The sequence below is a fragment of the Poecilia mexicana genome, unplaced genomic scaffold (assembly GCF_051168715.1).
Source record: "Poecilia mexicana isolate PSO_F unplaced genomic scaffold, ASM5116871v1 scaffold_17, whole genome shotgun sequence".
Lineage (NCBI taxonomy): Eukaryota > Metazoa > Chordata > Actinopteri > Cyprinodontiformes > Poeciliidae > Poecilia > Poecilia mexicana.
In genome coordinates, this window is record NW_028263386.1 from 14,041,235 (window position 1) to 14,066,203 (window position 24,969).

Consider the following 24,969-nt stretch of genomic DNA (forward strand, 5'->3'; position numbering starts at 1 on the left):
TGCAGACAGTATTGATAGCAATATGCAGTTTAGAATAATGTCCTCAAGTATAACTCACATACTGAGTATATTTATGCATTCTTTGTCTCTATTCATAGGTGGGTTGTATGCCCTGGATGTGGGGAAGTGCCAATACAAACAGTTCCATTATCATCATTGATGTGGACAGGGGAGCCAACCAGACCATGGCCGAGTTGCCCTGTGATGGGGCCCGCTATGCTTTTCTTTCCTGTGTAGTGGGCACCCTCACATTAGCGCTTTTCCTGCGAGTATCCTGGTTGCCAAAGATGGCGTTGATGCTCCTTTTGGGAGTGCTGTACATCACTGTGCTGGAGCTCAGTGGCTTTCGCAAGACTGCGGGGTAAGGTTCGAAGCATGTCATACATTAAACATATACTTGTATATGTATTGTTTAGTGTTTATTTTTATTTATTTTGCATCAATAAGATCTAAGATCTGACAGTAAGATTTAAATTCATAGCCTACAGCTTTGCAGTGTTATTAACAAAATGGATATCATATTAGAAAATATTTATTTCACTCATTAAAAAAAAATCCTTCTTGATTTGCAGCAAACCACTGGAGTCTTGACATGAATTAAAAAAAAAAAAAAAAAAAAAAAAAAAAAAAAGATTTGTGGGCATCCTTACAACAATGCATGTGCAGCTTAATGGGGAAATGATGTTCCATGAGTTGTGTGGGTCATTCCATCATCACATTGCTGTAAATGCTAAGTGTTATTCTTTGTTTGCTCAATACAGGAAGTGCACAGATAAACAAGACTTGCAGGAGCATTTACAGTATGTGTGATGTATGTGTGTAGAGGAGTCGTTGCTTGTCTTCAGCCCACACACTCTTTCATTTTCCACCCTTTGAAGCAGCACACATGCTTATTAGTTCCAAATCAGAAGCCTGAAAGGACAATGTGGGTTGGGATGATGGGACCACATTAGTTCAGAGTGGAGGGGCTTGGACAGTGTTATTGGAGCTTAGATCAGAAATTTGCTTTGGAAAATTCTGGTGCAGGTTTAGAATGAGTTTTCTTTTCGTGCACTTTATGTTGTTGATGGGCAATTACAACCAAATGCATTAACTGCATGACAATTCATTTGAGAATTTTTATAAGTAAATCAAATTAATCTTGACTTGTGATCTCTCTCCTAGCGCTGTGGTGGGTCCGGTCAACCCTCCTGTGTTGTTTTCTTTGTGGTCTGGTCTACTGCTAACTTCTGTGTTGGTCTCTTCCACAGTGGGGGGTCTTTCCACATCCGGGGTTATGAGCCCATCCTGTCTCTGTTGCTCTTTGTCAGTGCCCTGGCCCTCCACTCCAGGCAACTTGACCTCAAGCTGCGCTTGGACTTCCTTTGGGCTGTACAGGTTTGGAAGACTGTACTTATGTGCAAAGTGTAACGGACTGTGAATGTTTTTGGGCGTACATTTGTGAATTTTAATCAAAGTTTAAGCACAAGCGCCATATTTCTGTCATTTCAGATTTATTATATTAGGTAAAATGAGGGGGTTCAATGCTACTGGCAGCAACCAGTTGGTGTTTTTTTTTTTTTTTTTTTTGGCAAAAACAAGAGAACATTTCGTTGGCCGTGTTTCACTTGGAGTCACTTACTCCCGTATTTGCACACTGTGTCATTAAAGTTCTAACTATTAAATCTAAAACTTAAAGTTTTTGACCATTTAAATAGCTGCTATGTAATTTTGATTTTTTTTTTTTTTCCTGAGAAGGCTTTTTACTGACCCCATGTGGTAGAAATGTGAAAAAGACTCAGGCATTCTCTGCTCGTTTCTTTTTTTTGCGCGCTGCCAGGCGGAGGAGGAACGAGATGGGATGGAGAAAGTAAAGCTGGACAACAGGAGGATTCTCTTCAATCTACTGCCTGCCCATGTGGCTCAACACTTCTTAATGTCAAACCCCAGAAACATGGTGAGCCATGCTAATAAACAGGCATGCAGGCAGACTGACCAACAGGTAGATGAAAATAGAGGAAACGACAAATAATAAAAGACGCAAAGGGACATCTTTTTTTTTTTTTCTTTTACGGGGTTCTGTGTTTTTTATTAGGATCTGTACTATCAGTCCTACGCCCAAGTCGGTGTCCTGTTCGCCTCAATTCCAAACTTTAATGATTTCTACATTGAACTGGATGGCAACAACATGGGAGTGGAGTGCCTGAGGCTGCTAAATGAAATCATTGCTGACTTTGATGAGGTATGTTTCTCGTCTTATGATTTACTTGACCTTCTGTTGCTTGAATGTGGTTTTCATTCTAATATGTATTGCCTAAATGTCCATTTTGCAGCTTATGGACAAGGAGTGCTACAAAGACATCGAGAAAATCAAAACTATTGGCAGCACGTACATGGCAGCTGTTGGGCTTGTCCCCACCATTGGCACCAAGGTGGCTGTTTATCTATCTGTCTTTGGGATTTTTTTTTCTGAATGTTAGAGAGTTTGATTGGGTTTTTAAAAGAAAATGTCTGCATTGGAAGTATTAGTTCCCTTACCTGTTTTGGAAGGAGATCATATTGCAGGAAATTGGTAGAAAAATTGTAAAAGACTAACAATTTTTCTACCAAAAAAAGATTTGGTAGATAAAAAATTTGGGGTAAGTATTAACTGATTGCACTTCCAGAACAGGCCATTGTTGCTGTTTGAAGTCAGTTCCCCATTTAAACAAATTGCACGCTGAGCCTTACTATTTCTCTGTTCTATAGGCCAAAAAATCGGTTTATGACCATTTGAGCACAATCGCAGACTACGCCATAGAAATGTTTGACGTATTGGATGAAATCAACTACCAGTCATACAATGAATTTGTCCTCAGAGTGGGTAAGTGGACCCGCAAATGACTCTGAATGTGAGTAGCAATACTAAGGTAATTTGGTGTAAATTCTGTTGTTAATTTGGACAGGAATCAATGTTGGCCCAGTAGTTGCTGGGGTGATCGGAGCACGGCGACCACAGTACGACATCTGGGGTAATACAGTGAACGTGGCCAGTCGGATGGACAGCACGGGTGTACCAGGAAAAATTCAGGTAGATAAAACACTAATTAACCAGATATCAAGCATAAGTTCTATATCAAATGCACATATCTCTAAATCATACATTTCTAAATGAAAGTGTAGCTAACTCCCAGACTTATTTTTAGTTCATTTTCTGTAGTTTTGTTTGAATAGTTTAATAGACCTGAACCAAAATCAAACTTAAGTTGAGCATTAATTTCCAATAAGTGTGTATTTTATTTTATTTTTTTTAAAGAAACGGAAAAGCTCAATGTTTTTGTTTTCCAGGTGACCGAGGAGGTATATCGAATGCTGAATAGCAACTACGATTTAGTCTGCCGTGGTAAAGTCAGTGTAAAAGGTAAAGGTGAGATGCTGACATACTTTCTGGAAGGTAAAGTGCAGGGCATCGGCATGGCGACCACTTCATCGGTGATGCGTTCCACCAGCCTGGCACGCCGTATCCATTCCTGTGGCAAGACGAGCGTGCCGACCCATCTGGGCAGCGTCTCCTCCGCTGCCAGCCTGGCTGCTCAAGCCAGCATGGGTGGCAACTTTCAGACAAGCTCTGCCAACATCAGCAACAGCCAAGCAACATGCCTCCCGTCGCCCTGTGTGCTAGGTGAAGTGGAAGATGAAGACGTCGTCGAGGTGACACACATTCAAATCGAGGCTGTGGCAGCCATTGCGGATGTAGCAGTGTAGGAGGAACGACGGGACGGTTTTGAATGCAGCAGGAGAACCTGGAGAAGTTGGGGCTGTCCACGGATTTCTCATACGTCCTAGGAAATCCTGACATAACCCAAGATGTTTTCGGCCAGGATAACGTGCTGAAGTATTATAAAACTGACAATCAAACTTGCTTTCAGAGATTTTCTTAACTGATTGCCTCTATACAGAGTTGAGATGTGGAGGGGGAAGAAAGATGCAAGCAACTGCTCAACATCCTATGAACATCGCTATACCAGATGATTAGATTTGTGGTGTTCTCGGGTTCCTGTGCAGGTATATCCAGGTAATGTGTGCAACCTTGTTTTATATGAAGTACATATTCCCACGTACAAGGAATATGTACATTGATGCCCAGAAAAAGACTGATCATGCATTTGCTTTTGCACTGTCTTTCTGATTATGCCAAGGATATATTGCATTATTTACAGACAGTTTATTTATACTTTGTTGTATGAAGGCATGCATGTTTATAATTGTAAGTGTGTGTATGCATGTGTGTTCAGTTTGAAATTGTAACAAAACAGCACAAAATCCTTTTTGTATTCACCTTTCACTGGATGAAGCTGGCTTTTTATGAAATATGGCAGTTTATCTTAGTGCATGATTTTTTTTTGAAAAATGTCAAGAGCCATAAGTGATGATACTCTGCTTGAGAGGAAAAACCAAAGTAATAATTTTAAGTTTTAGAAATTTCACAGAAAAGGGATCTTGCACTTGTTACTTTCAAACATTACTAACCAATTTAAAAAAAAGTGTCTTGTCTTGATATCACCTGGATTCACAGAGTCTAAAGTAAATGTGTGTATGAAAGCAGCATGCACTGATGGGGCTTTTTTTCACGGTCGGTATGCACTAAAAGAGCTGGAAAGAGTGAAAAAGGTTAGTTGAATGCGTGCTGCCACAGAAACTAGTTCATGCCAAAATGAGAAGGTTCACTAAAAAAAAAAAAAAAAAAAAAAAAAACACTACACAGAACACCAACAAGCACACATGAACATACAGTGCCTTGAAAATTTATTCATACCACTTGAACATTTCCGCATTTTGTCACATTACGGCCACATACTTTAATGGATTTTAATAAGATGTTACGTGAAAGACCAACTCAAAGTAGACCGCAGCTCTGAAGTGGTGTGAAAAAAATAATTTCAGTTTATTTATATAGCATCAATCACAGAAACAATACTAGTTTTACGTTCCTACTCTTCTACGAAGGACACATCTGTGGAGTTCGCCGCTAAAAGCCGTTCCGTCAACAGTATCTCCCACTTAAGCTGTGGATCTCTGCAGCCCATCAAGACTCACCATGGGCTTTTTTTTCTTCTGAAAGATCTTCTTGCACATCTTCCAATTCAGATAGATGACAGAAGCTTGGCTTGTTTTGTTATATTGTACTCTTTCCAGTTTTTGCCAGATGGACTGAGAAGTGCATCGGCAGATGTTCAAAGTTTGGAATATCTGTTCTAGAATCTAGCCCCTCTTTAAACTTTTCCACAACTTTATTTGCTGGCTTTTCTACTGTGTTTGTTGGTTTTTGCCTGCCCACTAATGCTCACAAACAAACCTCTGAGGCTTTTATCAGTAATGCCCTACTTTGTGATGGTCTAGAAAATTCTAAAAAAAAAAAAAAAAAAAAAAAAAATGGACATTGATGTTTGTGATTGTTATGAGGAAAATGTGAAAATCCAAGGGGTACAGCTACTTTAACAAGGCACTGTAGACTAATGGATGGCATTCATCCATACAGAAGGGAGCACTTACATGGTAATAAGCACACCACTTCTATAAATGCATGACCTTTAAGTGTTTTAAATCCTTAGTCTGTGTACATTACCTTATTTTCTTGAGGCTGCAGAAACTTCGGTGCCGTGTCTATAGCTGCTAATATTTTTTCTTCAGGCTTATACATTACTGTACAACTGCTTTTCAGTATAATAAAGCTAGAGTTTAAGAATAACATTAAGCACACATCTCTCAGATGCAGTTTCATAAATATGAGGCATGTCAGATATCTTTATAGCCTGTATCTTTAAGTGCATAGATATCTTCACTTGATATGGAAAAGTGTGACTACATCACGTTTCAAGTTTTTTGCCTTACTCAATAAGCTTACAGTGATTGCAACTTGCCTTTTTAGATTTATTCACTTTGATATGCAGATCATAATCTTTTTTTTTTTTTTGTAAATAGCCAAAACCTGTAAACTATGTTGTATCTTGTACAGTGTAAAGTTATTGAATATTTTGTAATAAAGACAATATTGGTGCATAAAATATGAGAGCGCTTTGTGAGTTTTAAAAAATGAAATAACTTCCGTCTGACTGCATAAAATGGAAATATTGTGACCAGCAGTGTTTTCTTTTTTTTTTTTTTTTTTTTTAAGGAGCCGTTTTTAGTGTTGACCAATAGAATTTCCTTCCAGAAACAACCAAACACCGTGTGGTGAACAAACAGCTTTGTGTGTGGATCTTTCCTTGTTAGTCACACTCAATAGATTTTTATGCTACACATTCTATTCTTTTCACGTAATTGGTTTTAAAATAACAGTTTTTGGCTTAGACAGCTGAATGCACGAGACAATAAATGTTTTGTGGGAGCACCTTGGCGAGCCGGGAGCCAGATGAATATCATCACGTCTTAAACTCTGGGCAGCAGCCACAAAACTGTTTTCCCAGCACTGATGCAGAGTTTGTGTAGAGTTCACTCGGTGTAACAGTTGAGTCAACAAACACATATCTTGTGCAATATTTGACAGATAGTACAGCATGGGAGTTGTTATTGGTTTGCAGAGGAATTTAGCTAATTCTGGTCAGTTGTCAATGTCCTGCAGACCGCTCTACAGAGGTCTTGGCATGAAGCACTAAAAATGACAACAGTTAAAGCTAATTATGAATAATTTGGAGAAAACAAAATGAAGACTAACATATACTAACGATGATTCAATTTTAAGACATGAAATAAAAAATATAATTTATCTTTTGATAAATTACAGACCAGACCTTTCTGGTCTGTATTTGTCTGTAAACAGGGCTGGGTTAGCTTTTTGACAGCATACTTTGGGCGACTGACATTATTAATATAAATGCAACTGGGTGTTTTTTTTAATAACCCATAAATTGGATTATTGGGTTTGGTATTGGGTTGAATCAATTATTTTTAACCCTCCTGCGGTCTTGAGATGGGGTCATCCAGACCCATCAAGGTTTTTTTTACTCTGTGTGTGGGTCACACTGACCCTGTGTGCACTTTTGCATAGTTTTTTTTTTGTGTGTGGTTTCAGAAACTGATGATCTGACGGGAAAATCCACCCTCTCCCTCCCCGCTTCACCTTTGATGTTTTCTGCGCTCTTTCTGAGAAATGTGATAACACTGGGGTTAAAGGGTTAAAGATCAATTTGCTATACCTTCTTTACAGTTGCAAGGCTCTATGAAGATTGTATGCAGATGAAGTTGGTCAGTTTTAGTCTGATGTCTCCAAATAAAATCTCTAGCAGCCTTGACAGTTACCAAAACCGCTGCTGAAACTAAAACAAAAAGACAAGAGTGAGGATATGCGATTCAAGGTATGTCAAGCAGAGTGTGACATTGTATGAAAAGCAAACAATGAAAACTAATTTTATTTGTATAAAACTAAAACTTGTGACTTTTTTTTTAAAATGTACTGCTGTGAAAGCTGGAAGAATCATGTTTTTAGATGGCAGTAACCTGCTTTAGTCATGGTCTACATCTGAATAACTATTAGTCTGCCCATCAGGTGAGCTCTTTCTCTAAACTCACAACAAGTGATGTCTACTGCAAGGACAACACTGACTGCTTTTAAGAGCTGTGCAGAATGCTACAACAGAAAAGTTCAATTACCCCTCTAAAGCAGGGGTGCCCAAAGTCGGTCCTGGAGGGCCGGCATCCTGCATGTTTTAGTTCTCTCCCTGGTTTAACACACCTGGATCCAATGATGGCTCGTTAGAAGGCCTAAGAGGAACATTGACAAGCTGAGGAGGTTGCAACTACCACCAGGAAGAGAACTAAGACATGCAGGATGCCGGCCCTCGAGGACAGACTCTGGGCACCACTAGTTCAGCCTTTATTGCAGATTTGCAATAATTTAGGGATTTGGGTGACTTTGAATATTGTAAGGTTACCGGTGCCAGATGGGTTAATCAAAAATATTTCAGTAACTGCTTCTGTTGGATTGTTGTTTCCTGGAGAGATATGGCATCCCGTTAAATGCCCACACCTGCTTGCAATAATTGGCTAACAAAAAGAAACTTCCCTTCCTCATGTGGATCAACCAGCTGCAGGGACACCGCCAAGCAAAAATGTAAGTTTTACCTTCTCGTGTAGAAAAGAAAACAAAGCAGCTTTCAGAGAGCAGGTCGCTTGTTCTTTGTGTTTTTAGCATAACATAATGCAGAACATAGAGAAGGTGCAAATTCTGGAGCCAATTCAAGAGGAGTCGGAGCAGGAAGATGAAACTGTGGGAAGAAAAGGAGAGAAGGAAAAGGAGGTGGAAAAAGAAGATGAGTTACCATTTCAAGTGGGTGTAGAGACAGAGGAGGCACTGGCAGAAAATGAGAGGGAAGAAGATGATGTTCCACTGATGGTTCGGAGACCAGGGAGGCGTCCTGGTTCTCGGAAATGCGAGACTTCGATCCGGACTCGATTCAACGAGCAGACGAAAGAAACCGAAACCTCTTCAGTGTCGGATGCAAGCACTCATTCTACTGATCTGTGCGAAGAAGCTGCACCTCTGCCAGTGTTTGGGTACGAGAGGAGATTGAGTAGTAGGAGGCTGAGACTAAAGGCGAGATTAGCCAAGCTCTTTACATTTATGAGCTTTGACATCTTTGATTAGAAAGATTTGCTCATCTTTCCAATGTCTTTTTTAAAGGTCTCCAAAACTATGTGGCAAAAATGTACAAAATCACATCAGCCAAAGAAGAGAGAGAGTTTAAGATACAAGAAGGCGCAGGTATTAGAATTAATTTCTCCTCCAGATGTTTATGCTGCTAAAAGCATTTTTTTTTTTTGTGACATTCCTATCTTATTTTACTTAAAGCAGGAGCCTTTTCCTCAGTGGCTTGTGAGCCTGATGGTCGACATTGAAGAGGCAACAACTCATCAACTGGTGGTTGAATAAAATGTATTGACTTGTGAGAAATATGACTGCTTAATGCAGAGTACAATTTTCAGCCAAATTTCCCTCTGCTGGACTGTAAATTTAGTTTGTGGCATGTAAGCTCTTAAGTTTGATTCTTGTTTGGCACCGTCAGGCACATTGTTAGTGTCTTAGTTTGCTTAGCACAAACTGTTTCTGTATGTGTAGCCAATTATTAAAATGTAAGTATCAGATACTGATTTAATCTCTTCATTTACTGTGCCTTGTTTATTCTTTTTGGGACAAACGCATAATGGCCAGCAAACACGGAGTACCTTCTGATGACTTATAAAAACATAGTCCATATTGGAATACATTTTCATAAGTCCAAATCCATATTTAATACATTTCCACTGAGTGAAATCTAATTCTGAGAAGTCGTCTGTTGAATCATTGGAATACCTATGCTTGTAATTTTATCAGTATAAATGCATCTCTTCTGTTTAAACCTCAGAGCTGTGTGCCAAAACGTATGACTTAAAGGTTGCCACCATTTGGTACAAGACATAGAATGAAGGCTAGAGAACTGGTGTAGCAATGGAGAAAAGTAACTGAGAATAATGGACAGCTACAAAATGATAAAAAAAAATTTCAAATTGGGGTGTAATTTTCAAAAACGTCTTGCACAAAAAATTGATTGGGAATCCGATTTGGTGCACGGCAAAAGATGACCGTAGGCTGACGCATCTGTCAATTGTCACAGATTGTTTTTTTTTGGTAAATGCATCTATGAAAAAAAATCCAATTATAGTTGTTTGTCAACAAACATGTTGTGATTCTAGCAGACAAATCCATATTGTCACGCTTATGCAACCCCTGAGAGGAGTGATCCTAGTTATCTGCTTGCGTGATGCGATGAACCTTCACCAGCAAGCCCAAAGGGAAAAATAGTTTTTCATTGCCAAAACATAGTCACTGGACAATCGGTCAGCATTACTTCAAAAGATGGCAGCCATAACCATGTTGTCCCATAAACGGATCATTATAATCTTTGACTAACCCTTTGAAGTTTGGACGTGGAGGTTATTTAATATTTACTGATTTGTCTAAGCAGTAGTACTCAAAAAAAATAAAAAAATACTTTCAGGACATCAGCTGTAAAAGTAAAGCTTGAGCAGAGTTGTTTTTAAGTAAAATCTCTTCATGTTCCAGTGTCAATATTTACTGCAGACCTTGTAAGCATAGATCTCTGCACGTCATGCAGGGTCACCCACTGTTTGTGCTATCTGTGTCAAAAAAAGTTTCATATGTGTGGTCAATGATTAACCTCCCACATCTCCATACAAATACGAGTGCTTCGCAGAAATCTCATAAGAAGAAAACCTAGAGCTGTTTGGTGTACTTTTAAGAACCACAACTGAAAACAATGCTTGAATTTTCTGAGAAGCTGACCTTGGTTGCGGCAGTGGCTCTGGCCGTCATGGCTTTGGGGCGTTCATCCCCAGTGGTGGGTCCCGAGCCCATCCGCTGCGCTCCTTGCACGCAGCAGAAGCTGAGCGACTGTCCTGCAGTCTCCGCTGACTGCAAGCAAGTGCTGAGGGAGCCTGGCTGTGGTTGCTGCATGGCATGCGCTCTGGAGAAAGGTGCTTCCTGTGGTGTTCACACAGCCCACTGCGGTGAGGGGCTCCGCTGCACTCCTAGGCCGGGTGAGGCCAGACCACTCCATGCCCTGACCAGAGGACAGGGAGTGTGCGCCGATGACGAGGGACAAGGTAAGCTCCAGGGTTTTCTTTGTAATGTTTGCAAAGAAATGTAGTCTTTTTTTTTCTTTCTTTCTCATATCTTTAAAAGAAAAACAATTTCTGATGGAATGCATTTTCCAAAATCCCTTTAGAAGCAGGTGATGAAGTCCAAGAACATGGCTCTGCGCCATACCTGTTAGGACTTGACCTCCCCTCTGACCACCAAGACACTGCTGAGATGCATGAGAGCTTGAAAGCCAGAGTTAACGCCATCCGCAACAAACTGGTACAGCAGGTGAGACAACGCATCAGTCTCACTGAGGGAGAAACGATTAACGCAAGGGAGGGTTTGAGTCTAGAGATAATTTAAAAAATGACAAGGGGGTCTTAATGGTTTCTGTTTTTGTATTTTTTCTTTAAGGGTCCCTGTCATGTTGAACTGCACGCAGCACTGGATATGATTGCCAGCTCTCAGCAGCAATTAGGAGATAAGTTCACAACCTTTTATCTCCCAAACTGTGACAAACACGGCTACTACAAACCCAAGCAGGTGAGTTTGTTTTCAGGTTTTGCTGCCAGCACCCAAAAGGTATTTATTTTAGCTTACTGGGCAAATGAGACTGGTGCTTGGTTTCCGTTTCAGTGCGAGTCATCTCTGGTTGGACCACCTGTTCGCTGCTGGTGTGTTTCTTCTTGGAATGGGAAGAAGCTGCCAGGATCCAGCGACCTTCTCGCCGATGCCCCGTGCCAGCAAGAAGTTACTCTCTAAGACATTAATTTACTGACATAGGCATATGAAACCGTGTTTAATAACTTCACCTTTTAAGTAAATATGTAAAACTAGCCTGATGAACAAAAAAAATGTAAAATCATGTCGGGTGAAAACGCCCATCTATTTTATGAACATTATGTATAACATTATTTATTCTTTGATGTATTTTTAAAAGCATGTTTGCAAGTTTTTGGCCAACTGAATAACTCCATTACTCAAAACAATAGGTCTGCAACTCCGTCAAAGTAAGTTTGATTAATTATAACTTGCAACACAATAGAACATTCATTTAAGCTGCTGACCATTTTCTGAATGAACGCTCACTTATTCAAAGGGGATTCTTAAATTGGCACATGCTGGCTGAGCACTAATATAGAGGACTATCCAAGACGCTGTACGTTTTTGCATGCACTGCACATTTTGTCTACCTCTCCTTGCATCTGCAGGTTCTTTGACTATGATTAATGGTTGCATCTGTTATATTTATTCATTTCTGTATATTAGTTTGATGTAAAAAAAAAAACAAACACACACACACATAAGCAGTACACTGGTTTGAGTGTTATTGATGAAGTACTGCTATGCTGAAACATTGTACATAATACTACTAAATGTATATAATAAAACATTTCATCAAGTTTAAGTAGTTTTGAATGTTTCATTTTATAATCAGGAAAAAAACCAAGAACTTGACCTAGTTTTTGCTGCCTTTATTAAGTAAAAATAGACTTCAATTGCTGGACTGTACATGCAAACATACTTCAGCTAGAAGAGAGCACAGAACAGAATCTCTGGCTTTATAAAAAATCAAAGATAACGGCAGAAGTCTTCATCCCAACTATTCAGCTTATTCAGCTCATCAATCATAAAAAGAAGAGCCACAGTTGAGATTAAAAAAATAAAAAGAAAGTTTGTATTTCTTTCTGTGGCTTAAGATCCAGCATGAAACGTCTTTAAATGCATTGTAGAGTCTGAGCTGCACAGTTCCATCATCCTCCACTAGAAACAAAGGAACTCATAACAGGCATTCATAGTAAGGCACTGCATGATTAGACTGAACAACAAATAAATTCATACATATATACATTTCATCTCGTCCAGATACAAAATGTCTTACAAATTACAAGCACACAAATAATGATTATACAACAAAATGTATGTACACATATGTGATGCCATATAATTGTGCGTAAAATAAAGCGCTAACCCAATCGCCATCAGTGACATGTTTCTGTGTGCATGCGTGTGTGTGTGTGTGTGTGTGTGTGTGTGTGTGTGTGTGTGTGTGTGTGTGTGTTTCCGAATCAGTCTAAGGCATTCAAAATGAATTCTGAAGCGTGTAATTTTTCCAGGAGCTGTCCAGGTGGGAGTAAAAAATAAAAGAGCTTATCGTCTGTTTGTAGCATAAATTCCAGGACTTTCCTCCTGATACACTTTCACCGCTCCCTTTGTTCTGTCTCGGTGAAAAAGGGTCCCACAGGCAACAGATAGAGACAGCAACCATCCGTATATCAGCCAAGCCATCTCCTGACCTGTCCTCCAATATCCTTAGTGCCTCTATTTGTTTACAGTTCTTTTTGTTCACTCGAAAACTCCCTCCCTCCCCAGTCTGCTTCCCTCCTATTGGCTCTCAGAGTTGTAGCGCTGGACTTCTCGCTCCTTCCCATCAAGACCTGGCAGAGGCTGCCCATATTTGTCCACACTCCAACAGAAGCCTCGCTTTCTGCCTTTGGATGGACGGCACTGAAAGTGTACAGAGACAAGTTGAAGGGAGACAAAAAAAAAAAAAGCTGCAGAATGCCCTGGAAAAACTAAATGCAATAAAGAATGTGGATTGCTCAAAGGCACTCTTCTCAATAAAGAAAAACAGCATAGTTAAGAAGCATTAATGCTGAGACTGTGCTGAGTCCATGCAACCTTGGTCATCCAGCATGCTGTGGTTTTTTTTCAGCTGCTGTTTTACGGTCTATCTCCTGTTACAGACACGTATGGAGATCTTTAAGGTAAATAAAACCATGGTAAAATATTTACTTAGTCCCGTTTGTGAACAACTGTGAACCAAAATCTATTTTCAGATGCTGGTGGCCAGAACGAATCATCTGTTGCTGATTATACCCCGCAGCTCCAAATTATGGGTACTACAAATGACTTACAGAGTCTGTGGAGCTACCCAAGGGCTGTTATTTTACTGCCAATTTTACTAAAGGTCAACCTCCACTCCAGTAAAACATGCAGCCATTCATTTCAAGGGATAAAGCAACTGTGCCACAGCTCCTAAGACTGTTAAGGCTGATCAGAAGGGAAACTATCCTCTTTTAGCTCAATATTTCTGAAAAGAAATGAACTCGTATAATGAATTTCTGAAACGCATTTGCCATTATTGCTAAATGATTAAGCAACACCAAATTCAAGTGAAACTTCAAAATATAAAAGGAGCCAAAACTTGTATAAAGTACAGATGAAAAATTTGTTTCCAGGATAAAATGTTTTTTGGCAGATTTAAAAAAATAATAATCTACAGTTTCCCCAATGTCCCAATTAGAGATTGGGAGGTTACCCTTATCAACCAGGTTTTTAAACATGCTTCAATTTTTATTTTATTTTATTTTTTTCCATCATAACATTCCTGTTGTTTAAATAAATTTTAATGAGATGCCAGGAAAACTCACTAGAGTTTTGCTTGGATTTCTTTATAACATAATGTGGCACAGCCCCACACCTCTGCCAACCCGTTGCTGTCCACGGACAGCTTTTTTTTTTTTTCCAATTATAGTCAACAAACAGCCAGTTTTCTTGCACATGCCTTAAAAACTGCATTAAAGTTCATGCGCATGTTTTTTTTTAATTAAATCTAAGCTTTTTTCCACCTTTTGGACGACTTTCACAGTGAGAGACGGACTGCAGTGGTTCCACGTCTTTCCGTGTCATTTGCAGTGCATGGACCGATGCACTGGAAATGAACACAGACAGCTTAGACACTGGCCATTACTTTAATAAGAAAGTATTAAGTTTCTGAAGCAGGGTGTATTTAACTGGAACCACAGCCAAAATATCAACAAGTCAAATGTCAAAACCATAATGTTAATTTCAATAGTGTTAATAAAAGGTCAATATTAGCCTAGAGCTAGAGGTAACTTTTCAGGACTAAAAAGCAAGATGATTGAAGACTGCTGCTGGCTGTGACTCAGACCCAGAAGCATAAGAAATGGAGCCTCCTGCACAACCACCAAGGACTCTGGAGCGGTTTTTGAATGATAAGTCAACAACTAAATACTTGTCTTTTCTAGCAGCCATTGTGCAACATGTTCAGCAGTAAAACTAGCTGATCAAACGTGCTCCACTTGGGTTGCTAGGTGAAGAGGTGGGCTCAGCTGGGGTTACTAGGTAACAATGACATGCCCATCTATTTTAACTAATCAGGAGGTTTTTGAAATGGCTAATTTTCCAGGCACCAAAAAAAACAACAACAAAAAAATAAAAAAACATTTATTTATAGCCAGAAAATGATGAAGGGATTGTCCAGTGCCTGGGCTGTTTCAAGAAGCAGTAGAAACCCAAATGGAAGTATAAGATTGAATCTTGCATAAGAGGTCCCCTTTAAGTAAGATATTTCTTCACAAAAAGCAGAGAAAGCTGTGAATGTTTTAGGTGACCCAAACCCAAAACATTAAAGTGGTTTTCTCAGCCGAGTTGACCCATGTTGAAGAAACATATAATTGTACTGCTGGTGTCGGGAAGAACAGGAGCGACTACAGCGTATTTCGGTGACATCGGACTCTGATTAGGTATCAGCCTGTGTCTACTGTCAAGTAATTCAGATCAAAATCAAAACAAATATCCTGATCGCTACTACTGATTATCAGCATCTCATATCACTTCAACATCAGTATAAATAATAGTTGTTTTAAAACATGGAATTAAATCTTTCTATAGATTAGATTTAAAAAAAAAATACAATGAATTTGTTATATTTCTACTTAAGATTACCATGTCTTCAGAGTTTCATACCAGCCAATTGCAAGGAGTAAAAAGATCTCAGTTTATATTAAAAAAAATTGCAAGTGTCTGAGCTAAACTACTCAAACTGAATGGTCTTCCAGTTGTAAAGTGTGACGCATTAGCCTGCTTTAGTAGACCTGCATATGAGATGACTGCAGGTTTGGCGGAAGAAAATGGGGTTGATGGGGTTGATGTGCAAAGAGATAATCTGTTTTGTTGATGCAGCGGCACTGGAGCCCCAAAAGTCTCCATGTGAATGCGTCAGTACTGCTCATTTATTACAGCCTGATCGTGGGTGAACCATGTGAGGTGGGGACGGCTGCACTTCTATTTCTGTGTCTGCCTCTCAAAAGTCCAGCAATTATGGGGCGAGCTCATGGGGTGCCAGTGGCCACCTTGACGTCTGTCTCCCTGGGAGGGGAGGTAAGACAGCCGTCGTCCCAGCCATCAGCTCTGCTGGGGTTTTGGCCCCTGTGGTTCATGTTTCCAGAGCCAGTGGCTATGGTCTGCCTCACTGGTGCGGTGCAGTGACGAAGCTCTAATAACTACTGATGTAAAACAAGAGGACAGAATGGAGGCTGTAATTGGGAGGCAGCAAACCTAAAGTTTGAGTCACTAGAGTGGAGGATTTAATCTCTATTAACTCAGCTTGTAGAAAAAAAAAAAAAAAAAATGCAAATTTTCACTGAGTAGTCTTTTAAAGCTGGACAGATGTTAAGCAAGCAGATTAGTCAGCAATGAAACATCTTCACTGAATAACAATGCAAATTCTGTCTATCTGTACCTGTTTTTTCTTATAAAAGCCCTTCTTGTCACAGTTTGGGATGCGGAAGCCTCTGGGGTTGAGGATGTTCATAATTTTCAGGGTGCTGAGCATGCGCTCTATTTCTCTTCGACAGGGACCCTAAAAAAAATGGAGAGAAAAAAAGTTTGCTTTGTTGCACTCAAAAAAATAAAGCAGTCCCAGGTTACAGAATATCCATGCAATATTTGCAATTTATTTTGTGCAATTTTGCCATGAATGGCTTTGTGAATAAACTAAACCTGAGTCACTTTGCCATACACCGGGTTCAGCGATAATACCACAAAGGTGGCGGCACAATGAAAGAGGCAACGATTAAGAATTCAATTCATCTGACGTGAAGAAGCTTAACAGTTTGCAAAGCTGCTTAGAACTCCTGCATGTAACACAAAGGACAGGGTATAAATTGAATTCAAACATTTCAAAGATCGAGCCAAAAGGCTTGTTCTCAAGTCCAAGTACTTTAGTCACTAATCAGAGAAGCCAGTCAAAGCCCATTACAAGAGTGTGCTCACTTCTCTGGCCAAAGCAAGATCAAAATAGTAGCAGGGCTTCCCAACAGGCCCTCACATCAGCCAATCCATCATTTGCTGGCTCTCGTAGCGCCCGGCACGCGGACGCCTTGTGGCCAAACAACCGCCTGACCCAGGTCAGCCGCAGGGCCGTGGCACATGCTTGTTGCCATGTCACTCCGCTGTACCAGATCCCTGCCAACCGTCGGCACTGCTATCCAAAACATTTCATCACCCGCAGCGGGGAGAGAAAACACCAAAACACAGAGGAGAGGAGAAAAACATTCCTCCACTGTGTTCAGAAGTCAGAAAAATGTTTGCGGTACTCACATACTCAGGCTCCTGTTTGGTTTCTAGAGAGATGTTTAGTTGGTCTGTGATGACTGGTCCTGAGAGATCCTCAATCTTAAAGATCTGGGTTGCCTTCTGTTGGTCCCATCGGATGGCATTTGACTTTGCGGAGGACAGGATAGGGTGAAGCGAAGGCCTGGGAGGTGCAGGGTCACATGAAGTTTCAAGATCTGGACTGGATGGCTTCTCCTCCTTATCCTTGGCCTCTGTGTTGTCTGCCATTGTTTTAGAACATTGTGGTTATTTGCAAGACAGAACACAAAGATATAGGGTTAACCTTCACTTAAGATTTTTTTTTATGCACTAGTTTAGATAATTCATGTCCAAAAAAAGAAAAATTATTATAGGGAATTTGGTAAATTGGACAAGTAAAACTGGAGGTGAAGCCCCATATTTCCCCGCTTAGCACAAATGCAGATATTGCTACAATTATATCATAATTGTGATTTATTTTAATTAATTGTCATTTAATGTAAAATCAAACCTTGCCTAAGGTTTTCGCTACAGGAAACAGAAACCTGTGCAAACAACTTCATACAATAAATATTACAGAGCTGCTAACTCTTAGTTTCCTGGACAGAGCTTTTTTTTTTTTTTTTTTTCCTTCAGTTTTTCACTCTGCCCGAATAAGACTCACTTAAAAATACACTTAATAAACACTCTCTCTGTTCTGTTATATATAATGATTGTTCTTAACAATCTCAGATTATACAGCCTCTACTTTTTTGGCCCTTGTTTTATACTGATCAGACTGTATTATTTACAAATATTTGATTCTAGATTCTACCTCACCTAAAGAGCAAAGTCATTCTTCAAGATTTGGGTATAAAATAGAAAACAGTTTAATACATTTAGGTATTGAAAGTCTGTTAATATGACTGTTTTCACAGGTAATCTTATAAGGCGCTTCACAGAATATTAAAGCTGGCAAATACTCAGAGATGTCCAATACATAAAAAACAAAACAAATGTCATTTGGCCGTTAAAAAGCTCTGATTAGACCAATTCTAAATGCAAGAGGATGTTAATGGTTGAATCAAGTTGGGAATAAAAGCACACTGTCCAAGACCAAAATGGTAAAATTATCTCATATTTAGAGAAGTGAACAATTAAAAAAAAATAAGTTTGTGTACAGGCAAAGTGTTAAAGTTTACTTGATACAAACACCATCCGTTTTCAGATGTACCTAAAGACACACTTGATGGAAAATAAAAGTTTTTTTTTATTTTTTATTTTTTAAATGCACTTTAAATAGTTTTTGGCATCAAAAATGCCACCTAAATTACTGACATCTGGCTTCTGTTAGAATAATCATTCATACAGTTAATGTTTAATGGCACAGTTGGCACTGTCCAGTGCAACTGTTAATGTTTCATTTCTTTTCTTAGTTTAGCTGTAGAAAATTGCTGCTTAACACTTGAGTTATTTAAGGAAGTCGAATTGGGCAAACTCAGATGGTTTAAATAAGCACCATGGCTTAATGTTGCCAACACGAAGATGACAAAAACGTAGCTGCTAAATTATCTGACTTAAAGGAAGAACAAATAACAAAAAAAAAAAACAAAACAAGACTTGTTCCTAGAAAAGAACCTTGAGGAACTCCTCTTGGAAAATAAACACTGACCAGCTACAGTGTTTTGTGTGGTGTTTGTCTCTCTTCTACATAATGTGTCAGTAACCCAAGCACATTTAGTTTATTATGCAAAGCCAGACAGCTTTAACTAATTCAAACAACCAAACTAACTACTCATAATAATTGAGTTTATAAACATATTGTTAATCTGAGCATAAAGATTTTGTAAAAAAAAAAGTTTTTATCCAACCTTCAATAAAAAGCATGGCTTATCATTTTTAATTCTGACCCCGCCAGGACCCCCCTCCCTCTCCTACCCATCTTATCTCACTCCCAGCTCTACACAAAAGTTGGCAAAAGTATGATTTTTTCCCCCCTTCTCAGGATGCAAGGGAAATCAATGCAGATTTTAAAGTACTGAAGCAGAATCATCACCTGGCACTTCATTGACCGGATATGTGGGTGTGGGTCTGACCGACGGCCGTCTGTTCGTCGCGTTTACGCAAACACCTCGACCCTCGAGCAGAGCCTGCAGAGGTTTCGTTTCACCTGGCTGATGCTGGCAGGTCAGTCCGGAGCTGCATCTCCCGGTGTACACTCCGCACGGCTGGCCGAAGCTAAGGGCGCAAGTCATGCAGCAGCCGCAGCCAGGTTCGCGGACTCTCTCGGCGCATTCCTTGGGTAAAGGCTTGCACAAAAGGCGCGCTCTGACGTCGCACGGCTCACACCTAATGACCGGCCCGCTCGCACCTGTCCTGCGGGTGAGCGATGCCACAAGAAAAATCATGCGAAGTGCTAGAAAATAGGAATCCATGGCTGATGCGACAGAGAGAGGAAGAAAGTGAGTTGCAGAGAGGTGGCACACAGTCCCGCTGCGGCGAGTTTCCACTGGTCAGCTTCCCTCATTCACATCTAGCTGGCGGACAAAACATCTCAATATATAGACCCCAATGACTGTAGTCACACCCCCGAAAGGCTTGTGGCGCACTGCTGAATAACTTCGACTCCGCTTATTCTGGACAGTGTAAGAGCTATCTGCGTAGGTTTTAGACAGAGAAATAAAGAATTGCATCTACAACTTGTCTTTCTTACATTCCGCTGCCACAGCGTATAAGCAGTTGTGTCCATCTCTCTCTCTCTCTCTCTTATTACATAGAATGCCTCGTCATAAATCGCCAATCAATATGACGGTATTTTTTTATTTATTTTTTTTACTAATAAAGTACAACAAATGCTAAATAAAATATGGAGCACACCTCAGAAGTATCCACGCCGGGTCCTTGCTTTTACAGTCTTTGACTATGGGGGCGCAAATGTGCCATTTCCTAGGAGTTATGTAACATTTTAAACTTGACAAAAAATAATTAGCAATAACACATTTATATAGATTGTTGAACCAAATTTTGATTCAACATTCAGTCTTCTGAATGCTGAATCCACTCCATTCTTTTATGACGCTGAACACATCATAAATTGTCCGTTGCGCACAGCTCTCTTCAAGTGTCACTGAAGATTTCCCAGTAAATTTAGATGACTGGCCTGCTAGTAGCTCTTTGATTTTGTTGCTGTCATTTGTCCATTTGCTTTCTCTCTCCTCACTCTTTCTTGTCACCTTCCCTCTCTCTTTCCCCGAGCTACAGGGAGCCAGTGTAGGGATTTTAGATCTGGGTTGATCTATCGTCAGAACATGAGCAGCAACATTTTGAATCACCTGCAATTGTCTGACAGATTTTTTTTTTTAGGCAGACTTGAGAAGTCACTATTGCAGTAACCAATGCAACGCATGTATGAGTTTCTGTAGATCTTGCCAAGACATCAGTCCTTTACTCGTGAAAATGTTTTTCAAGTGACAGAAGACTGACTTTGCAACTGTCTTCAGGTCTGAACCGTCAAACCTGTTTCAATTCCTTGATCAATCTTTAGCCACAAATCCTGCCTATTAAATCCAAACTGTTAGAAAAAATAATAAATATATACATGGGAGGTCTATACACACCATCAAGCTAATACAAATAAAAACTTAACTGGCTATTATTTATGTATGCAAAATACAAACAAGTTAATTTATCTGTAATTAGGCAATTAAAACTCAAATGTTTTCAGTATTTGGATCAACATGTGCTGCCCTAGGTTGACTTCTAAAACAGATTCTGGATGAATTACACTAATATGATTAAGAGAGTATACAAACCAAAACAAATAATTAAACCTAATCAATAAAAACTATTTAAAATGTTGCCCTTTAAAAGAATGGATTGCATTTTTTACACAGTTGAAATATAACATTCTTGCTTGGCATAGTTTGCATAGCTGAGTTTCACAGCTATGACAGATATTTCAGTTCTTGACCAGAGAAGAGAAAACATACTTTAATCCAACACCACAGAGGAAATCAGACGTGATTCAAGGTAGAGCATTCCATTCTTTTGTATCATGTTTCTTTATAATGTTAAAAAAAATTATTTATATATATATATATATATATATATATATTTATATATATATATATATATATATATATATATATATATATATATATATATACACCTCATGCATTTGCTATTCACACTGTTAAGATATGTGAAATAGTTAGCTTAGCTCTGCTCATTTGTCTGTGCTAAATAGCACATCTTAAAATAAGAGTGTGTACTGCACATGTAAGTGAGAAAATTCCAGGATGCATCCATGGCATTCTTTAGGGGCTCTAGTAAATGATTACAGACATTTAACAGATGTCCCAAAAAACTTCAGTAGTAAAGTGAAACTACGCTGAGGTGCACCATTAACATTTGACTTTAGAATTTCTTGAAAGTTAAAGTCAAATAAGTAGCCAACAAGTTCTGGCATACTGCCATCTGTTAACAGACAGGTCTACAGCAGAACATTGCTTGTGGAATGCCAAACTTTTTTTTTTTTTCATTTGCAAAAGAAAAGAAAAAAGAGAGAGCTGATTTTCCTCCCTTTCCTACATTCTTAGCTCTTCTGAAGGAGCTCTCTCAGCCACCTGTGCATATTCAGCATAGCAAAGGAGAGCAAGAGTAATGCAGTGGAGGAATGTCATCCTGCAGAGCAGCCACTCAATAAAAAGGGAGTGTGAAGAATGTGCTTTTGCAAAAATAGGATATTACTGTACATGTGTTTAACATAACCTGCTGTCCAAAGCTGCACCGGCCAACCGCAACAGCTTGTCGAATCTTAAACCACTGTAATTTTCCACTTCTTTAAGATGATCTGGGTAAATCAGATATACATGCCTGGAGCTCTGCGAATTTGCTGAATTCGCTCCAGTAGCCAGACTGTCTTGCATGCTGTCAATTATTGCGCTGAGGTGCTTTGCTAAATATAAACTAGATACTTAACAGTGCAAGTATTGACCACATTTACAAATACAGCAAATTTTATGTGGCATGCAAAGAAATATACAGTGGCTATGAAAAGTATTAACCCCTTTAGATGCTTTACCCTTTTCATTGCTTTCACACACCATGATCTACGAAATTAGGCTTTTTTTTTTTTATAAAAAAAAAGACAAAGCATAAACACTTAAATTCTCAACTGAAAACTGAGTTCAACAATACTGATAGTTAAATATCATAAAATAAGCTATTGCATACATATTCACCCCGTTATGACTGACCTAATTTAACAGAGGCCCAGTCAGTTGGTACTGGCAGTCACAGAGTGAATGGAATGAAGAGCACATGAGTGCAGTGGGTGTGTCTCAAGTGATTGTAAAGTAAAGACAGCAGTGTCTGGAAGGTTCAATCATCCTGGCCACGATGGCAGCATGAAGACAAAAGTACACGCCAAGCAAATCAGAGAAAGTGGTATTGAAATGAATAGGTCAGGGGATGGATAGGAAAAAAAAAAAATCTCTGAGTACTGAACCGAAGTTCAGGTAAGTCCATCATCAAGAAATCTGCCTCAGTCAGGGCATCCTCACAAGCTGATTGACAATTTTTTTAATGGGGAGCCAAAGGTCCATCTACAAGATACTGATTTGAAGCAAAAAAAAAAAAAAAAAAAAAAAGATAAAATATCTAAGGGGTTGAGTACTTTATGTCGGAATTGTAAACAAATTGTCATGAAGTAGAATAAATCAGTAAGAAAAAGCTACTGAAAACAGGACAACATAAGTTACTAAAAGCCCCAGGCCTATAAAAGAGGGTTCTTATTTTTAAGGTACTGCACAAGAAAATCTTCAGTTTTTCTGTAACACCGCAATGATGGCAAACGCATTTCTTTTCTTCTAAATATTTAGGCTAGCACGGTAGGGCGCACACTCCAGATTTCATAATAACAATTTAACCTTAAACCAACTTTACTGTTTCTGTTATGGCAACAATGGACACCAGGATCAGCTACAAAAGAAGAACTTAAACACAAAAAATGTCAAAGATCCAAGAAATATCTATGTTTTAACACCAGTTGCATTGGTGTGTGTAGTATTGTATTTGATAAATTGCAAGGACTATTTTCCTAACAAGTGCTACGCTGTGGAGGCCGACTGCACCTTATGTAGCTCAAAGCCTGAGCCACGTTAGAAGAAGAGCTGTTTATGGGTTAGTAATAGATGGGGTTAGGGAAAGTATCTGCATAAATGCAGTTTATGAAAATTCAGTGAAAAATCCTGATATGGGTAAAAACACAAACTTGTGTGTGTGTGTTTGTGTGTGTATTTGTGCATAGCTTTTAATACAAATGAAACTTTTCCCCATTCTTGGAACCAGACATGGCTGTGGAGGTCAAGTGTGTCTGCTTGGTGAGGGTGTGCAAACATACAGTGTATGGAGGTGTGTTGGAATAAGAAAAGAACTTGAAGGCCGACAGCCAGATCACATGACAATGTCTGGTCCATTGCTGTTATTTCTCTACCCCACCCACCCCCCCTCTGCATAGAGTCCCATGACCGTCTTTCATATAATTGTTTCAGTCCGAAGGCCTTTTTTGGGACACTTTCATTTTAGATGACTTGGAAGGAAGCATAAGTCTACATTGTGATTAATACGATAATCTTTTCTCTTTGATTCTACTCTGACTGGCAGCCATACAGAATGTTAACAATTTTGTGATTATTAGAGGCCTGAGGCAACCTTTTATCCTATTCCAAGGTTGGTTAATCATTTTTTTGGAGCGGTCTGGCTGCAGAAGTGCCATGGTCCCCATTTCTGGAGGCTTGGCCCCCCGAGGCACTCCTAAGCTGTAATTAGGCCCAAGTGGAGGGGGAGTGTGAAGCTATAGTGGAACTTCCAGCACCCAGCCGGATTGGGCTGAAAGTGGCGCCACTCTTTTTGTGCCTTAAATCCTCCCTCCATTCATCCAATTTACTATAGTTCCTGTTAGACTCATATTAACATTTCAGGAATTTCCACATATACTTTGTTACTAGTCTGCATAACTATCATCATTTTGCTATGAAATACAATGAGAAAAAACATTACATTAAAAAAAAACAACTGTAGTTATTGATTAAATATAATGTATGATTCCATTCATGTTTGATTGATCACTTTAATCCCTTCAAACATTTGTAAACCACCATTTTATGATTTACAGAAGTGAAACATAAAATGAAATATGGGACACTTTTATGCACTTCACTACAGACATGTATGTTGTTTTTTTTTCACATAAAGTGATGCACGTTTTTCACACACAAGCAAAAAAAAAATAACATATTTTGAAAGAAGACATCTGTTTTGCAGATGCGGGCCTCGCTGCGGTTCATCCGTCTTGTAAGTGACGGTGATCTGTGTTTTGTTGCCGAAGTGGTGGGGAACGGACAGAAGCTGCTGTACTACAACCTGGTGCAGGCAGTCACAAATGTTTTGTAATTCTTTAATAGAATGAGTAATCTTTAACTTCGCCCAGCATTTACATGTTGCCCTTTAGCATGAAAACCCATAAACCTTAGGTCCAGTAGTCTGTTAAACATTTAGGCTCCTTTGCTTCCATGATGGCTGCAGAAACTTAGTTAACCTCCGTAAGTTTACACTGTATCCATTAATGTACAACAATTCTTCCTCTGAGAAGGGGTCTGTAGATTCTATTGCTCTCGATTACTAGCCAATGTCCCCACTGGGACACATCCACAGCCACAGTGGGAAACACCGGGCCTGGGACCCATGAACTAAGTCATACTGTATCCTCTGTTTAGTTGGTCACATCTTTATGCTCAAAAGTCCAATATTATACAACTTCTATTGGTTTCAGAAATGCTCTAGCTGTCATCTTCTGTGCCTGTATTTTTATCTGCACAAAACCAAGCGGAGAGACCTCATTTTCTGCTTCTATGTATGTCAGCGTGAACTTTCTATTTTTGTCTTCCGCCCTTTGTTCTGCCTCAAATGGGAGCTATTAGCCCTGACCCTTT

The 24,969-nt window shown here is 39.4% G+C and overlaps 4 protein-coding genes across 6 annotated transcripts in view; 3 read left to right on the plus strand and 1 right to left on the minus strand.

Annotated features, from left to right (window-relative positions):
- The window catches only part of LOC106925933 (adenylate cyclase type 1-like), a 41,510-nt gene extending 35,487 nt beyond the window's left edge, over positions 1-6,023 (plus strand). For both annotated transcript variants that reach the window (XM_088015005.1, XM_015000516.2), the window contains 8 exons: positions 99-361; positions 1,251-1,377; positions 1,820-1,981; positions 2,075-2,221; positions 2,313-2,411; positions 2,728-2,842; positions 2,925-3,049; positions 3,307-6,023. In XM_088015005.1, the coding sequence (XP_087871131.1) occupies positions 99-361; positions 1,251-1,377; positions 1,820-1,981; positions 2,075-2,221; positions 2,313-2,411; positions 2,728-2,842; positions 2,925-3,049; positions 3,307-3,723 (1,455 nt within the window). In that variant the 3' untranslated portion in view covers positions 3,724-6,023. The remainder of the gene's footprint in view (positions 1-98; positions 362-1,250; positions 1,378-1,819; positions 1,982-2,074; positions 2,222-2,312; positions 2,412-2,727; positions 2,843-2,924; positions 3,050-3,306) is intronic.
- A 1,673-nt stretch (positions 6,024-7,696) lies between these two features.
- LOC148154757 (uncharacterized) lies at positions 7,697-9,099 on the plus strand. 2 transcript variants are annotated; one of them, XM_088015003.1, is made up of 4 exons: positions 7,699-8,068; positions 8,147-8,551; positions 8,639-8,719; positions 8,807-9,099. In XM_088015003.1, the coding sequence occupies exons 2-4, from the start codon at positions 8,156-8,158 to the stop codon at positions 8,885-8,887; spliced, it is 558 nt and encodes a 185-aa protein (XP_087871129.1). In that variant the 5' UTR covers positions 7,699-8,068; positions 8,147-8,155; the 3' UTR covers positions 8,888-9,099. The 2 variants fall into 2 exon arrangements, with proteins under 2 accessions (XP_087871130.1, XP_087871129.1); XM_088015004.1 differs by having other exon boundaries at positions 7,697-8,551.
- Positions 9,100-10,216: 1,117 nt separating this feature from the next.
- LOC106925936 (insulin-like growth factor-binding protein 1) lies at positions 10,217-12,002 on the plus strand. The gene is made up of 4 exons (XM_015000519.2): positions 10,217-10,617; positions 10,740-10,882; positions 11,009-11,137; positions 11,231-12,002. Exons 1-4 carry the CDS (start codon positions 10,272-10,274, stop codon positions 11,354-11,356), a joined length of 744 nt encoding a protein of 247 aa, XP_014856005.1. The 5' UTR covers positions 10,217-10,271; the 3' UTR covers positions 11,357-12,002.
- Positions 12,003-12,054: 52 nt separating this feature from the next.
- Positions 12,055-19,844, minus strand: LOC106925935 (insulin-like growth factor-binding protein 3). Its single transcript, XM_015000518.2, has 4 exons — positions 19,032-19,844; positions 17,003-17,238; positions 16,143-16,262; positions 12,055-13,102 (listed from the first exon to the last, which is right to left on the minus strand). The coding sequence occupies exons 1-4, from the start codon at positions 19,408-19,410 to the stop codon at positions 12,980-12,982; spliced, it is 858 nt and encodes a 285-aa protein (XP_014856004.1). The 5' UTR covers positions 19,411-19,844; the 3' UTR covers positions 12,055-12,979.
- Positions 19,845-24,969: the final 5,125 nt, after the last annotated feature.